The sequence below is a fragment of the Phyllobates terribilis genome, unplaced genomic scaffold, assembly GCF_046119375.1.
Source record: "Phyllobates terribilis strain yellow unplaced genomic scaffold, ASM4611937v1 Scaffold_11__3_contigs__length_659146591, whole genome shotgun sequence".
NCBI classification, from domain to species: domain Eukaryota; kingdom Metazoa; phylum Chordata; class Amphibia; order Anura; family Dendrobatidae; genus Phyllobates; species Phyllobates terribilis.
The window spans coordinates 599081971-599098050 of NW_027362771.1; the positions used below are offsets into that span (position 1 = coordinate 599081971).

The 16080-nt window shown below is 49.7% G+C and overlaps 1 protein-coding gene across 1 annotated transcript in view; it reads left to right on the top strand.

Annotated features, from left to right (window-relative positions):
* The window catches only part of STAG3 (STAG3 cohesin complex component), a 196095-nt gene that overhangs the window by 36215 nt on the left and 143800 nt on the right, over nucleotides 1-16080 (top strand). Inside the window, exons 8-14 of the mRNA XM_073654796.1 lie at nucleotides 2717-2790; nucleotides 8676-8799; nucleotides 8873-8971; nucleotides 9042-9121; nucleotides 9386-9493; nucleotides 9699-9804; nucleotides 9903-10008. Of these exons, the coding sequence (XP_073510897.1) occupies nucleotides 2717-2790; nucleotides 8676-8799; nucleotides 8873-8971; nucleotides 9042-9121; nucleotides 9386-9493; nucleotides 9699-9804; nucleotides 9903-10008 (697 nt within the window). The remainder of the gene's footprint in view (nucleotides 1-2716; nucleotides 2791-8675; nucleotides 8800-8872; nucleotides 8972-9041; nucleotides 9122-9385; nucleotides 9494-9698; nucleotides 9805-9902; nucleotides 10009-16080) is intronic.

Sequence of the window (16080 nt, forward strand, 5' to 3'; positions counted from 1 at the left end):
GAAGGAGTTCCCAGAGATGCTTAGCACTTGTTGGCCCTTTTGCCTTCACTCTGCGGTCCAGCTCACCCCAAACCATCTCGATTGTGATTTAAGCTTTCCTCTGTAAATCAGCTGATAGATCAGGCCAATACCCATTTCTTTCCACTCACCAAACCCCTTCATATTACTGAAATCCAGAAAATAGATGTTATCCCAGATAGGTGAAAACTTAGTGAAGTGAGTTACCCCCCCTAATCTGCTTGATTTTCTGCCACATCTTATGTATTAGATTTATGGTAGGGTAATGCGATTCCCCATTTCTTGAAGATTCCCGCCTCCAGTCCCATACTTAATGGCGAAATCTTAATTAAGTGCTCCAAACTGACAGGTACCTGTCTCTTTTCCATAGTCTCCCCCCAGCCCTTGAGGTGTTGGCTTTGTACAGAAAGAAAGTATAACCAGGGATTAGGGAGCGCCAGGCCTCCCTCCTCTTTCGGTCTCTGCAGTGTTTCCTATTTGAGTCTGGGACTCTTCTTACCCCACACCAATTCTCCAAATAGTGATTTTATCCGGCGGCACCTGCTCATTGGGATCCAGATGGGGGAATTATGCAGCACATATAGCAGTTGCGGCATCACAATCATCTTGAGGAGGTTCACTCTGCCCACCACCGATAAATGTAACTTACTCCACGCTGTGATTTTAGTGTGCAGTCTTTGTAATAAAGGGCATATATTAAGCTCCTCAAATGTCATCAATGGAAGAGCTATATGAATTCCTAAGTACTTCAATTGTTGGACCACCTTTAATTTGGTGAATAGTTCTACCTCCCCGGTACAGTCACCCTTTCCATCTATCGGCAGAACACACGACTTATCCCAGTTAATGAGTAGTCCCGATATCTGTCCAAATCCCTCAATTAGTGTCACTACATTTCTCAAGGCTGCCCCAGGATTTTCCAAAAATACTAGAATATCGTCGGCATCTAAAGCTATCTTCTCCTCTGTTTTCCCATATACAAACCCCTTCACCTCCTGCGATCTTCTTATTTTGGCAGCTAATGGCTCCACAGCTAGGGCAAATAGCAGCGGGGACAACGGACACCCCCGTCTCGTACCTCTAAACAGAGGGAAGCTTTCCAACAGTTTGTTATTCACTTTAATTCTGGCTGTTGGAGAGGAGGACAGCAATTTTACCCATGAGGTAAACACTGGCCCGAACCCTAAGCGACTCAGCACCGACCACAGGTAGTTCCAGTCCACACTGTCTAAGGCTTTATGTGCATCTAGAGATACCTCCACACTCTTTTTCAGCTGCCTCCTTAAATTGACAGCAGTGGATTTATTTGGCATGAAGCCAGATTGGTCAGAGTGGACTACCTTGTCTATTACCCGGATTAGTCTTTTCGCCAGAGCCTTGGCCAGTATCTTGATATCTGCAGTCAAAAGTGATATTGGTCTATATGACTCTGGCAGCTGTGGATCCTTTTCAGCTTTGGGAATGACCACAACTATGGCCTCCCTCATAGATGCGGGTCACAGTCCCCTCTCCTACCTCCACCATGCTTGACAGATGGCGTCAGGCACTCTTCCAGCATCTTTTCAGTTGTTCTGCGTCTCACAAATGTTCTTCTGTGTGATCCAAATGCCTCAAACTTTGATTCATCTGTCCATAAAACTTTTTTCCAATCTTCCTCTGTCCAATGTCTGTGTTCTTTTGCCCAATCTTTTCCTTTTATTAGCCAGTCTCAGATATGGCTTTTTCTTTGCCCTGAAGGCCAGCATCCCGGAGTCGCCTCTTCACTGTAGACGTTGACACTGGCGTTTTGCGTGTACTATTTAATGAAGCTGTCAGTTGAGGAGCTGTGAGTCGTCGATTTCTCAAACTAGAGACTCTAATGTACTTGTCTTGTTGCTCAGTTGTGCAGCGGGGCCTCCCACTTCTCTTTCTACTCTGGTTAGAGCCTGTTTGTGCTCTCCTCTGAAGGGACTAGTACACACCTTTGTAGGAAATCTTCAGTTTCTTGGCAACTTCTCGCATGGAATAGCCTTCATTTCTAAGAACAAGAATAGACTGTCGAGTTTCACATGAAAGTTCTCTTTTTCTGGCCATTTTGAGAGTTTCACAGAACAAACAAATGTAATGCTCCAGATTCTCAACTAGCTCAAAGGAAGGTCAATTTTATAGCTTCTCAAATCAGCCAAACCGTTTTCAGCTGGGCTAACATACTTGTGCAAGGGTTTTCTAGGGTTTTCTAAACATCCATTAGCCTTCTTACGCAGTTAGCAAACACACTGTACCATTATAACACTGGAGTGGTGGTTGTTGGAAATGGGCCTCTATACATCTATGTAGATATTTCAATAAAAACAAGACGTTTGCAGCTAGAATAGTCATTTACCACATTAACAATGTGTAGAGGGTATTTCTGATTCATTTAATGTTAGCTTCATTGAAAAAAAAATGTGCTTTTCTTTCAAAAATAATGAAATTTCTAAATGACCCCAAACTTTTGAACTTTAGTGTATTTATTTTAAAATTTTATTACAAAGCTGACATTTGCCGGTGTATGGTGCGGGCTCAGCTCCTGAGTCTGCTCCACACTCCAGCACCCGGCGTAGGACTGACTCTTACGTCCCACGTCAGGATGGTCTGATATCGATGAGATATTAATAGTAAGAATAATCTTCATTTATTGGGATCAGTCACTTTACCGATCTGTCCTCGCTCCACACAGATGTTTTCTAATTTGGAAGATATCGGTAATATGATGAACTGCTTATTCAAAGGCGTGTTCGTGCATCGCTACCGGTGAGTAACGCGTCCGCATGTGCTCCAGTCACATACGCTCCCCACCCTCCAGCTAGTCAATTCATGGGTAATAACAACCAATGTGTGTGAGAAGAGTCCACGAGGGCTCTGGTCCTGGTGAGCAGGTGTAAAGCAGCACGGACAGGTGGCGCTAGTGCAGCAGGGGGGGGTGAGTCAGTGCCGTTGTCACGAGATGTAGCTGAGCTGATGCAGTGAAGCTGTATTAACGTAGATATGAAGTAGTGGAGGCTTCGATGTGGCGAGGTCAAGCAGTAATACTGGGGTAGTGATACTTGGATGTGGGCGTCCCAAGCAGTGATATTGTAATAGTGAGATTTAGCAGAACTGAGCAGCGATAATTCCACAGTTGAGGCATGGGTGTAGCAGAGGTAAGTAACGGTATTGGGGTAGTGACACTGTTTTGCAGAGCCGAACAGTGATATTGTAATAATGAGATTTAGGTGTACTATAGCAGAGCTGAGCAGCACTACTGGAGTAGTGACGCTTGGATGTAGTAGAGCTGAAAAGTGGTTCTAGAGCAGTGACACTTGGTTGTAGCAGAACTGAGTAGCGGTACTAGAGTCGTGACACTTCAATGTAGCACAACTGAGCAGCACTACTGGAGTAGTGATGCTTGGATGTAGTAGAGCTGAAAAGTGGTTCTAGAGCAGTGACACTTGGTTGTAGCAGAACTGAGTAGCGGTACTAGAGTCGTGACACTTCGATGTAGCACAACTGAGCAGCACTACTGGAGTAGTGATGCTTGGATGTAGTAGAGCTGAGCAGCACTACTGAAGTAGTGACGCTTTGATGTAGCAGAGTTGAGAAGTGGTTCTAGAGCAGTGATACTTGGATGTAGCAGAACTGAGTAGCAGTACTAGAGTCGTGAGACTTAGATGTAGCGTAGCTGAGTAGCAGTACTAGAGTAGTGACGCTTAGATGTAGCAGAGCTGAGTAGCAATACTAGAGTACTGATGCTTGGATGTAGCAGAACTGAGTAGCAGTACTATAGTCGAGACACTTAGATGTAGCGTAGCTGAGTAGCAGTACGAGAGTAGTGACGCTTAAATGTAGCAGAGCTGAGTAGCAGTACTAGAGTCGTGACACTTAGATGTAGCGTAGCTGAGTAGCAGTACGAGAGTAGTGACACTTATATGTAGCGTAGCTGAGTAGCAGTACTAGAGTAGTGACACTTAGATGTAGCAGAGCTGAGTAGCAATACTAGAGTACTGATGCTTGGATGTAGCAGAACTGAGTAGCAGTACTGGAATAGTGACGCTCGGATGTAGCTGAGCTGAGTAGCAATACTAGAGTAGTGACACTTATATGTAGCGTAGCTGAGTAGCAGTACTAGAGTAGTGACACTTAGATGTAGCAGAGCTGAGTAGCAATAGTAGAGTACTGATGCTTCGATGTAGCAGAACTGAGTAGCAGTACTGGAATAGTGACGCTCGGATGTAGCAGAGCTGAGTAGCAATACTAGAGTAGTGCCGCTTGGATGTAGCAGATGTGAGTAGCGATATTTGGAATGGTGAAATTTGGATGTAGTAGTGGAGATCCAGCAGGAACGATATTATCTGAATAATACGGTGGCGTCCCGCCACTTTAGTCGGACCTTAATGACCAGGTGTCATGATGTCATATGAGCTTTTTGTGTTGCTGCGACCACCTGACACGCAAGATAAGAGATAAAATTTGATAGGAGACGAGATGCGACACATTTTTAATGAAGCCCCCTCCATTGCCTGGCTGGCCTTCTGTCCCGTCTGGACGGCTCTGCTGCTGATGGACATTTGTATACAGTTAACCCCCCACTACTGGCGGCTTGAGGAAGACAGAATTTTAATAATTAGATTTTTGTAATTACTGTAAAATCTCTTTATGGTTGAATATATTGGGGATCACAGGACCGTGGGCATACGCCTTGCCACTAGGAGGCTCAACACTAGGTAGAAAAAAGTGTTGGCTTCGCCTGGTTGGCTATATTCTCTCCTCAGGTACCAGCACGTGTAGTTTACTGTCTAAAGACCGCCCAGGAGGCTCCGACTGAATGAGCTATAATTCAAAGGGTAGATATTTGCCCTTGTCGGCCTCCACAATAGCCAACCTGATACATTTGGAAATGGTCATCTTGGAAGCTCATAGGTCGGTGCATTGCCCATCAGGGTTCATAAAATGAAATTTAGAAGGCTTCAAGACTGAAAAATAGGCCGAAATGGCTCTGACCAGATCCAGACGGTGGAGAGAACGCTCCCGAGAATGATCTGGAGATGGACAAAGCGAGGGGAGGATGATGTTCTCATTGCTGTGGAAAGCAGAGACCACCTCTGGAAGAAAGAAAGGGAACAGTGAGCTCTGACACCTTGTGAATGGAGGTGATGGCCACTAGAAATTTCTCCTTCCATGGAATAAACCTTGGCGAGATGTTGGGGAGAGGTTTAAAGGAAGACGCCTAGAGCACAGAAAGAAGGATAAGGTCCCAAGACTCCACCGGATGCTTGTTAGAAGAACAGAAGGAGCTAGTTTCTAGATGATCCTATCTGAAGGAATATGGAAAGGGCAAAAAACAATCTCTTGAGAAAGGTGAGGCTGAGGCCTACATTAAGATGAGCCTTAGAATTGTAGATGGAAGGCATTCTGTTCCCAACCAGCCAAAGTAGGATCTCCAGGTAGGCAGGTAAACCTTGGCATATTGCGGCTCAGAGCTCTTGGATTTCAGAACCTCGGCTCCAACAGGCACAGCGTGTAACGTAGCTGAGTCAAAGTGGGGAGGAGCGGAAGACTTGAGAAAGAAGGTCATGATGAGGAGGAAGGGGCCATGGAGCATCTGCAACAAGCTGGATAAGGTAGTACTATGGCCGGCCAAACCGGAGATATTGGGATCGCCAGAATACCCTCCACCTTGAGCTGGTTAAGAAGAGGATTGATGAGAGAGAACAGAGAACTATGCCTGTAGAGCAGGGGTGGGGGAACCTTTTTTCTGCTAGTGGCCATTTGGATATTTATAGCATCACTCGGAAGTGCAAAATGATCAATTTGAAATTTATCCCGCTATATTTGGTCAAACATTTAATTACCTCACCTCATATGTGATGGTGAAGCTGATTTTTAGTGTGACTGTGATGTTAGGTGATATTGATGATGTTGTTACTCGCAACTGCTTTCCATATTTGTGTCGGTCTGGGGCACAGGTGACTTTACAGAACTGAAGCAGTGGGAGATCTGCAGTATATACATCACATAGGAGACACCGAGACTGCTGTATACATCACATAGGAGACACTGAGGCTGCTGTATACATCACATAGCAGACACCGAGGCTGCTGTATACATCACATAGGAGACACCGAGGCTGCTGTATACATCACATAGGAGACACCGAGACTGCTGTATACATCACATAGGAGACACCGAGACTGCTGTATACATCACATAGGAGACACCGAAACTGCTGTATACATCACATAGGAGACACTGAGACTGCTGTATATACATCACATAGGAGACACCGAGACTGCTGTATACATCACGTAGGAGACACCGAGACTGCTGTATACATCACATAGGAGACACCGAGACTGCTGTGTACATCACATAGGAGACACCGAGACTGCTGTGTATACATCACATAGGAGACACCGAGACGGCTGTATACATCACATAGGAGACACCGAGACGGCTGTATACATCACATAGGAGACACCGAGACTGCTGTGTATACATCACATAGGAGACACCGAGACTGCTGTATATACATCACATAGGAGACACTGAGACCCCTGTATACATCATGTAGGGTACACTGGGGCACATACATCACCAGAGAGGCTAGGGGGAATGAACATCACAGGAGGGAATGGGGGCCTATATACATCACCGGAGGTGCCGGGGGGCTATATGCATCACAGGAGGGGCTGTGAGCCTATATACATCACAGGAGGGGCTGGGGGCCTATATACTTCTCAGGAGGGGCTGTAGGCCTATATACATCACAGGAAAGGCTGGAGGACCTATATACATCACTGGAGGGGCTTCTGCTGCTGTTGTCATCAGTGGCACTGGAGCATGCTGACTACACCTACAAAGTGCGTCCTGACGTATGACACAATCCTTTATTACGCTGCGTTCAGTAACATGCAGTCAGTGACAAAGGGCCAGTGGGCGGAATTTTGCTGGCCCAAGCACTGTGGTCCCCGTAAATCTGCCTGGGGGCTGGAGAAAATAGCCGCTACGGCCCGCAGCCCGGAGGTTCCCTGCCCCTGCTATAGAAGGACCAGAGCATGTACACAAGTGCCCTCGGGTCCTGGGAATTTGCGATTGAGATAGTTGAGACCTTGTGATTGAGATGGCAGAGCAGACTGATAAAGCTGATAGACTTATCCAAAGTGACTTGCCGCTGTAATTGCCCCAAAAGGAGGCTCTACAAAGTACTGACGTTAGGGGGGTGATTAGTTATGCACACTGGGATTTTCAGTTATTTTGTCCTATTTGTTGTTTGCTTCACAATAAAATGAAAGCCAAATGTTCACAGCTGTCAGCATGTTCTTTACATGAACTGATGCAAACCCTCGAAAAAACAGGAAATTCCAGGTTGTGAGGTAGCAAAACACGGGTGAATACTTTCACAAGCCACTGTATATATAACATTTGCCATACATACTCCAATGTTCAGTGTGAGACCCACATAGCCTCCTTATATACAGCATGAGGCCCACATAGCCTCCTTATATACAGCATGAGGCCCACATAGCCTCCTTATATACAGCATGAGACCCACGTAGCCTCCAATATGCAGCATGAGACCCACGTAGCCTCCAATATACAGCATGAACCCCACGTAGCCTCCAATATACAGCATGAACCCCACGTAGCCTCCAATATACAGCATGAACCCCACGTAGCCTCCAATATATAGCATGAGCCCACACATAGCCTCCTGTATATAGGAGGCACACGCTATATAAAAATCATGAGCCCCCACATAGCCTCCCATATACAGCATGGGCCCCAAATATCCTCCCATATGCATACAAACATCCCCATATACATGAAAAAAACAACAACACATACGTCGCTCCTGTTTCCCCGGCGCTCTGCTTCTGCTCCTGTGTCCGGGGCACTGACTCGGAGATGATGCACAGCTGACATGATGAAATGATGACATCCCGTCAGCTGTCTCTCACGCTGATTGGTGGAAGATGGAGCCGGCAGCCCCTCCTCCACCAATGTATATATCGCTGTCTGCATCCCCAGGATGGGGATAGCGGGCGGGGGAGGGCAGGGTGCGGCCTGTGGGCCACTGTTTCAGACATTCGGCTGTCTTGGTCCGCAGGCCAAACTGGAACAGATAGAGGGCCGGATGTGGCCCACGGGCCGCACTTACCCCAGGTCTGGTCTAGGGAAATATAGAGGAGGGAGACCCACGGGGACAGATCCTAATCGGGTCCCATGGGAGGGTTAAGGTGGGACATTGGGGGAATTGCCCTTACCTATCCGACGTCTTTGGCCACCCAGTCATCCCTTTGGTGGCATTGCATGGATAGTGGGGACACTGACACTCCACTGCGGCAGCAGCTATGGGGGATGGGTGACGGCAGTAAATGGCTTCCTTAGGGATTTACAGTGCTGTGAAAAGGGAAAAAAATGTGCAGAAGATGTGATACAGGTGGTGTCTGCCTCCTGTGGACACTAGAAGCTGAGCTCCCTGGTGTGTGAGCAGGATGTAGCCCACCAGGAGGAGCGTATACCCACAGTCCTGTATCCCACTGCCCATTCAGAGTATTTGGAGCTCAGAAAGTCAGAGCTCTGGACCTCTAGCAAAACTATTGAAAAACGGATCGTCACATGATGGGCATTCACTTTTATTTCTGCGTGTTCCTACACAGCGACACCCATCCGGATGTGCGGGTCCTCTGTATCGAAGAGCTGGGCACTTGGATAACAACCTACCCCCAGTACTTCCTGAACGACAGCTACCTGAAGTACCTGGGGTGGATGCTGCACGACAAGGTGACGGTCTGATGGAGGGGAGTGGATGTGGTGAGGACCTGATGGTAACGATGTACTTACTGTGTTATCACAGCAGGGACATGTGCGGTTACAGTGTCTGCGGAGCCTCCACGGACTCTACATTGTGCCCCAGTGGGCTGGAAAGTTGGAGCTCTTTACCAGCAGATTTAAGGTAATGGGTCTTATGTGAACATGCAAGTCCCAGAGCCGGGCTCTCGTGTGACCGGAGTCTCCTTTTACAGAGCAGGATGGTGGCCATGGCCCTGGACAAAGAGCCTCAGGTCTCCGCAGAAGCCATACACCTGATCGGCCTCATTGGCATGTGAGACACGGAAACTAACAATGGGGGGGAAACAAGTACAGACTGTTTATCGGGATATAGTAGCCCATTGCGCCCCTGTGTGGTCGAGTGCGACTACTGATCCATCCGTCACCCGTAGTGTCGCTGCAGAGTACTGGTGGACCAGGAATACGTGATAACTTGCTGACTCAGGCCAATCCCTTTACATATCCAAAGGGGTTTTTTAATTTTGCAAAGTATTATACACAGCAGACGTTTGAATGCGGATTTCCGTCTTTTCTGCAGGAATATGGAGAACATTTTGAGCAAAGAAGATTGTGAGAGTATTCAACCCTTGGTGTACACAACCAACCGAGCAGTGGCAGCGGCAGCCGGAGACTTTCTATACCGAAGGTTAGTGCCGGGGGCTACTCTGACAGCCAGGGATGTGCCGCCTGCAGCGCCCTCACTGCTTTACAAGCCCTCCAGCTCCCACCCCTCCACATATTTTTTTTTGGGGGGGGGGGGGGGGTGAGTAATGCTGGATCACTGATCTCCTAATTCAGGCTGTATTGTGTAGTTTTAGCTTTTCTACATTTTTTTTCTATATAATAATTAGGATATTGGACACTAGTGCGGAGAAGCGATCCCCCGAGCACAGCCATCGGCGCAGCGCCCACACAGCCTTCTTTCACCTGCTGATTGATTTCTTCATTTCTAGTGAGGTGAGAGCCCCCGCAGCTGCCATGTCACACAGACCCCCCCCCCCCCAAGAAAGCGTATAATGCGGCCAATGATAACTGTCTTACTTACCTGTCGGCAGGTACATGACCACGCTGCGTACCTGGTGGACAGCCTGTGGGACAGCGCGGCCCCCCAGCTCCGGGACTGGGAATGTCAGACCGATCTGCTGCTGATGAAGAAAACCTGTAAGTGCAGAGGCATGGGGAAAAGACACAAAATATCTAGCCACTCCCAACTTGAAGGGGATAATAACACTGCCCTTTTCTGCCGATCAGTGCGGGTCCTAGCGGTCGGACCCCCCGCCAGTTGACAAGTTATTGCCAGACAACCCCTTTAATGCCCCCATACACTTTAAAGTTGGCTTAACCCGACGATTTGAGCAGGACCAGATGAACATCTGGTGTGTATCGGTCGCCCAACAGATGATGCTGGGGCAGAGCGATTTCAGTGGTCGCTCCTCTTGGCCAGAGAAGTCTGGCAGCAGCTTTCTACTTGCTCTGTAGGGCGAGTGCCGCTCCTGGTGCCCATTGGTTCCCCGCGATGCGATCTCACGGCACTAATGGGTTGCTTTGGCAGCCTTGGATCTGCTGGTATCTCCATGTCAATAAAAGTCTGTTCTATCAAAATATAAAACTAATTAATCCTATTAGTAAACACTGTAAACAGAAAAAAATCAAGACGCTACAATTACAGATTTTCAGTTACCGCAACACCGAGAAAAAAAAAAAAGGCAAAAGGAAGCAATTAAAACTAAAAATGTTGTATCTGACCCCAAATGGTATCAATAAATATGTCGGAAATTTTCGACACAAGCTAAAAATTTTTATTTTACAAATTTCTATGCATGTTTGGTATTTCTGTAGTCGCACTGAACTGGAGAATCATTTTGCCAATGGACAATGAACTACGTGAAAACAAAAAATTGCTGAATTGCGTGGTTTTTTTTTTCAATTTCTTTGCATTTTGGAATTTTTTCCAGCTTTACAGTACATCATATAGTAAAATGAATGTCATTCAAGAAAAGTACAACTCGTCCCGCAAAAAGCAAGCCCCAAACGGCTATGATGAGGAAAATAAAAAAGTTATGCCTCTTGGAAGAAAGGGAGGAAAAAATGAAAATGCAAAAACGGAAAATTGCCATGGCGGGATAAAGCTAAAGTTTTATGTACAACTTTTGAGGCAATATTTTTTCTATCATACATTGTTTTCCCTAAATGCAAAATTAAGCAGCTATCTATATAGCCTTCATTAAAAAAAAAACCCTACCATTTTGCTTCTGTAGATTCTGTGCAGTTCTTACACATAGCTGGCTGCGCTGCTGCTTCTGACAGATCTGGAAGCGCACTACTCTGGGCAGTATCTGCTCTGCCTCACTCAAAGAGGGCACTGGGAGACCGACTCAGTCACGCAGGCTGTGCTTCAGTGTGTAGAAAGAAGAAGGAGAGGGGAAGGAGAGGGAATCCAGTCACTCCTCAGCATCAGACTCTGCAGGGAGAGGGAATCCAGTCACTCCTCAGCATCAGACTCTGCAGGGAGAGGGAATCCAGTCACACTCCTCAGTATCAGACTCTGCAGGGAGAGGGGATCCAGTCACTCCTCAGCATCAGACTCTACAGGGAGAGAGGATCCAGTCACTCCTCAGTATCAGACTCTGCAGGGAGAGGGAATCCAGTCACACTCCTCAGCATCAGACTTTGCAGGGAGAGGGAATCCAGTCACTCCTCAGCATCAGACTCTGCAGGGAGAGGGGATCCAGTCACTCCTCAGCATCAGACTCTGCAGGGAGAGGGAATCCAGTCACTCCTCAGCATCAGACTCTGCAGGAGAGGGAATCTGGTCACACTCCTCAGCATCAGAATCTGCAGGGAGAGGGGATCCAGTCACACTCCTCAGCATCAGACTGTGCAGGGAGAGGGGATGCAGTCACTCCTCAGCATCAGACTCTGCAGGAGAGGGAATCTGGTCACACTCCTCAGCATCAGACTCTGCAGGGAGAGGGGATCCAGTCACACTCCTCAGCATCAGACTCTGCAGGGAGAGGGGATCCAGTCACACTCCTCAGCATCAGACTCTGCAGGGAGAGAGGATCCAGTCACTCCTCAGTATCAGACTCTGCAGGGAGAGGGAATCCAGTCACACTCCTCAGCATCAGACTCTGCAGGGAGAGGGAATCCAGTCACTCCTCAGCATCAGACTCTGCAGGGAGAGGGGAACCAGTCACTCCTCAGCATCAGACTCTGCAGGGAGAGGGAATCCAGTCACTCCTCAGCATCAGACTCTGCAGGGAGAGGGAATCCAGTCACACTCCTCAGCATCAGACTCTGCAGGGAGAGGGAATCCAGTCACTCCTCAGCATCAGACTCTGCAGGGAGAGGGGATCCAGTCACTCCTCAGCATCAGACTCTGCAGGGAGAGGGAATCCAGTCACTCCTCAGCATCAGACTCTGCAGGAGAGGGAATCTGGTCACACTCCTCAGCATCAGACTCTACAGGGAGAGGGGATCCAGTCACACTCCTCAGCATCAGACTCTGCAGGGAGAGGGGATCCAGTCACTCCTCAGCATCAGACTGCAGGGAGAGGGGATCCAGTCACTCCTCAGTATCAGACTCTGCAGGGAAAGGGAATCCAGTCACACTCCTCAGCATCAGACTCTGCAGGGAGAGGGAATCCAGTCACTCCTCAGCATCAGACTCTGCAGGGAGAGGGGATCCAGTCACTCCTCAGCATCAGACTCTGCAGGGAGAGGGAATCCAGTCACTCCTCAGCATCAGACTCTGCAGGAGAGGGAATCTGGTCACACTCCTCAGCATCAGACTCTGCAGGGAGAGGGGATCCAGTCATACTCCTCAGCATCAGACTGTGCAGGGAGAGGGGATCCAGTCACTCCTCAGCATCAGACTCTGCAGGAGAGGGAATCTGGTCACACTCCTCAGCATCAGACTCTGCAGGGAGAGGGGATCCAGTCACACTCCTCAGCATCAGACTCTGCAGGGAGAGGGGATCCAGTCACACTCCTCAGCATCAGACTCTGCAGGGAGAGGGGATCCAGTCACACTCCTCAGCATCAGACTCTGCAGGGAGAGAGGATCCAGTCACTCCTCAGTATCAGACTCTGCAGGGAGAGGGAATCCAGTCACACTCCTCAGCATCAGACTCTGCAGGGAGAGGGAATCCAGTCACTCCTCAGCATCAGACTCTGCAGGGAGAGGGGATCCAGTCACTCCTCAGCATCAGACTCTGCAGGGAGAGGGAATCCAGTCACACTCCTCAGCATCAGACTCTGCAGGGAGAGGGAATCCAGTCACTCCTCAGCATCAGACTCTGCAGGGAGAGGGGATCCAGTCACTCCTCAGCATCAGACTCTGCAGGGAGAGGGAATCCAGTCACTCCTCAGCATCAGACTCTGCAGGAGAGGGAATCTGGTCACACTCCTCAGCATCAGACTCTGCAGGGAGAGGGGATCCAGTCACACTCCTCAGCATCAGACTGTGCAGGGAGAGGGGATCCAGTCACACTCCTCAGCATCAGACTCTGCAGGGAGAGGGGATCCAGTCACACTCCTCAGCATCAGACTCTGCAGGGAGAGGGGATCCAGTCACACTCCTCAGCATCAGACTCTGCAGGGAGAGGGGATCCAGTCACTCCTCAGCATCAGACTCTGCAGGAGAGGGAATCTGGTCACACTCCTCAGCATCAGACTCTGCAGGGAGAGGGGATCCAGTCACACTCCTCAGCATCAGACTATGCAGGGAGAGGGGATCCAGTCACACTCCTCAGCATCAGACTGTGCAGGGAGAGGGCATCCAGTCACTCCTCAGCATCAGACTCTGCAGGAGAGGGAATCTGGTCACACTCCTCAGCATCAGACTCTGCAGGGAGAGGGGATCCAGTCACACTCCTCAGCATCAGACTCTGCAGGTAGAGGGAATCCAGTCACACTCCTCAGTATCAGACTCTGCAGGGAGAGGGAATATGGTCACACTCCTCAGCATCAGACTCTGCAGGGAGAGGGGATCTGGTCACACTCCTCAGCATCAGACTCTGCAGGGAGAGGGGATCCAGTCACACTCCTCAGCATCAGACTCTGCAGGGAGAGGGGATCCAGTCACTCCTCAGCATCAGACTCTGCAGGGAGAGGGGATCTGGTCACACTCCTCAGCATCAGACTCTGCAGGGAGAGGGGATCCAGTCACACTCCTCAGCATCAGACTCTGCAGGGAGAGGGGATCCAGTCACACTCCTCAGTATCAGACTCTGCAGGGAGAGGGGATCCAGTCACACTCCTCAGCATCAGCCTCTGCAGAGAGAGGGGATCCAGTCACTCCTCAGCATCAGACTCTGCAGGAGAGGGAATCTGGTCACACTCCTCCGCATCAGACTCTGCAGGGAGAGGGGATCCAGTCACACTCCTCAGCATCAGACTCTGCAGGGAGAGGGAATCCAGTCACACTCCTCAGCATCACACTCTGCAGGGAGAGGGGATCCAGTCACACTCCTCAGCATCAGACTCTGCAGGGAGAGGGGATCCAGTCACTCCTGAGCATCAGACTCTGCAGGAGAGGGAATCTGGTCACACTCCTCAGCATCAGACTCTGCAGGGAGAGGGAATCCAGTCACACTCCTCAGCATTAGACTCTGCAGGGGAGGGAATCTGGTCACACTCCTCAGCATCAGACTCTACAGGGAGAGGGGATCCAGTCACACTCCTCAGCATCAGACTCTGCAGGGAGAGGAGATCCAGTCACTCCTCAGCATCAGACTGCAGGGAGAGGGGATCCAGTCACTCCTCAGTATCAGACTCTGCAGGGAGAGGGAATCCAGTCACACTCCTCAGCATCAGACTCTACAGGGAGAGAGGATCCAGTCACTCCTCAGTATCAGACTCTGCAGGGAGAGGGAATCCAGTCACACTCCTCAGCATCAGACTCTGCAGGGAGAGGGAATCCAGTCACTCCTCAGCATCAGACTCTGCAGGGAGAGGGGATCCAGTCACTCCTCAGCATCAGACTCTGCAGGGAGAGGGAATCCAGTCACTCCTCAGCATCAGACTCTGCAGGAGAGGGAATCTGGTCACACTCCTCAGCATCAGACTCTGCAGGGAGAGGGAATCCAGTCACACTCCTCAGCATCAGACTGTGCAGGGAGAGGTGATCCAGTCCCTCCTCAGCATCAGACTCTGCAGGAGAGGGAATCTGGTAACACTCCTCAGCATCAGACTCTGCAGGGAGAGGGGATCCAGTCACACTCCTCAGCATCAGACTCTGCAGGGAGAGGGAATCCCGTCACACTCCTCAGTATCAGACTCTGCAGGGAGAGGGAATATGGTCACACTCCTCAGCATCAGACTCTGCAGGGAGAGGGGATCTGGTCACACTCCTCAGCATCAGACTCTGCAGGGAGAGGGGATCCAGTCACACTCCTCAGCATCAGTCTCTGCAGGGAGAGGGGATCCAGTCACTCCTCAGCATCAGACTCTGCAGGGAGAGGGGATCCAGTCACACTCCTCAGCATCAGACTCTGCAGGTAGAGGGGATCCAGTCACACTCCTCAGCATCAGACTCTGCAGGGAGAGGGGATCCAGTCACTCCTCAGCATCAGACTCTGCAGGAGAGGGAATCTGGTCACACTCCACAGCATCAGACTTTGCAGGGAGAGGGGATCCAGTCACTCCTCAGCATCAGACTCTGCAGGAGAGGGAATCTGGTCACACTCCTCAGCATCAGACTGTGCAGGGAGAGGGCATCCAGTCACTCCTCAGCATCAGACTCTGCAGAAGAGGGAATCTGGTCACACTCCTCAGCATCAGACTCTGCAGGGAGAGGGGATCCAGTCACACTCCTCAGTATCAGACTCTGCAGGGAGAGGGAATATGGTCACACTCCTCAGCATCAGACTCTGCAGGGAGAGTGGATCCAGTCACTCCTCAGCATCAGACTCTGCAGGGAGAGGGGATCTGGTCACACTCCTCAGCATCAGACTCTGCAGGGAGAGGGGATCCAGTCACACTCCTCAGCATCAGACTCTGCAGGGAGAGGGGATCCAGTCACTCCTCAGCATCAGACTCTGCAGGGAGAGGGGATCCAGTCACACTCCTCAGTATCAGACTCTGCAGGGAGAGGGGATCCAGTCACACTCCTCAGCATCAGACTCTGCAGGGAGAGGGGATCCAGTCACTCCTCAGCATCAGACTCTGCAGGAGAGGGAATCTGGTCACACTCCTCAGCATCAGACTCTGCAGGGAGAGGGGATCCAGTCA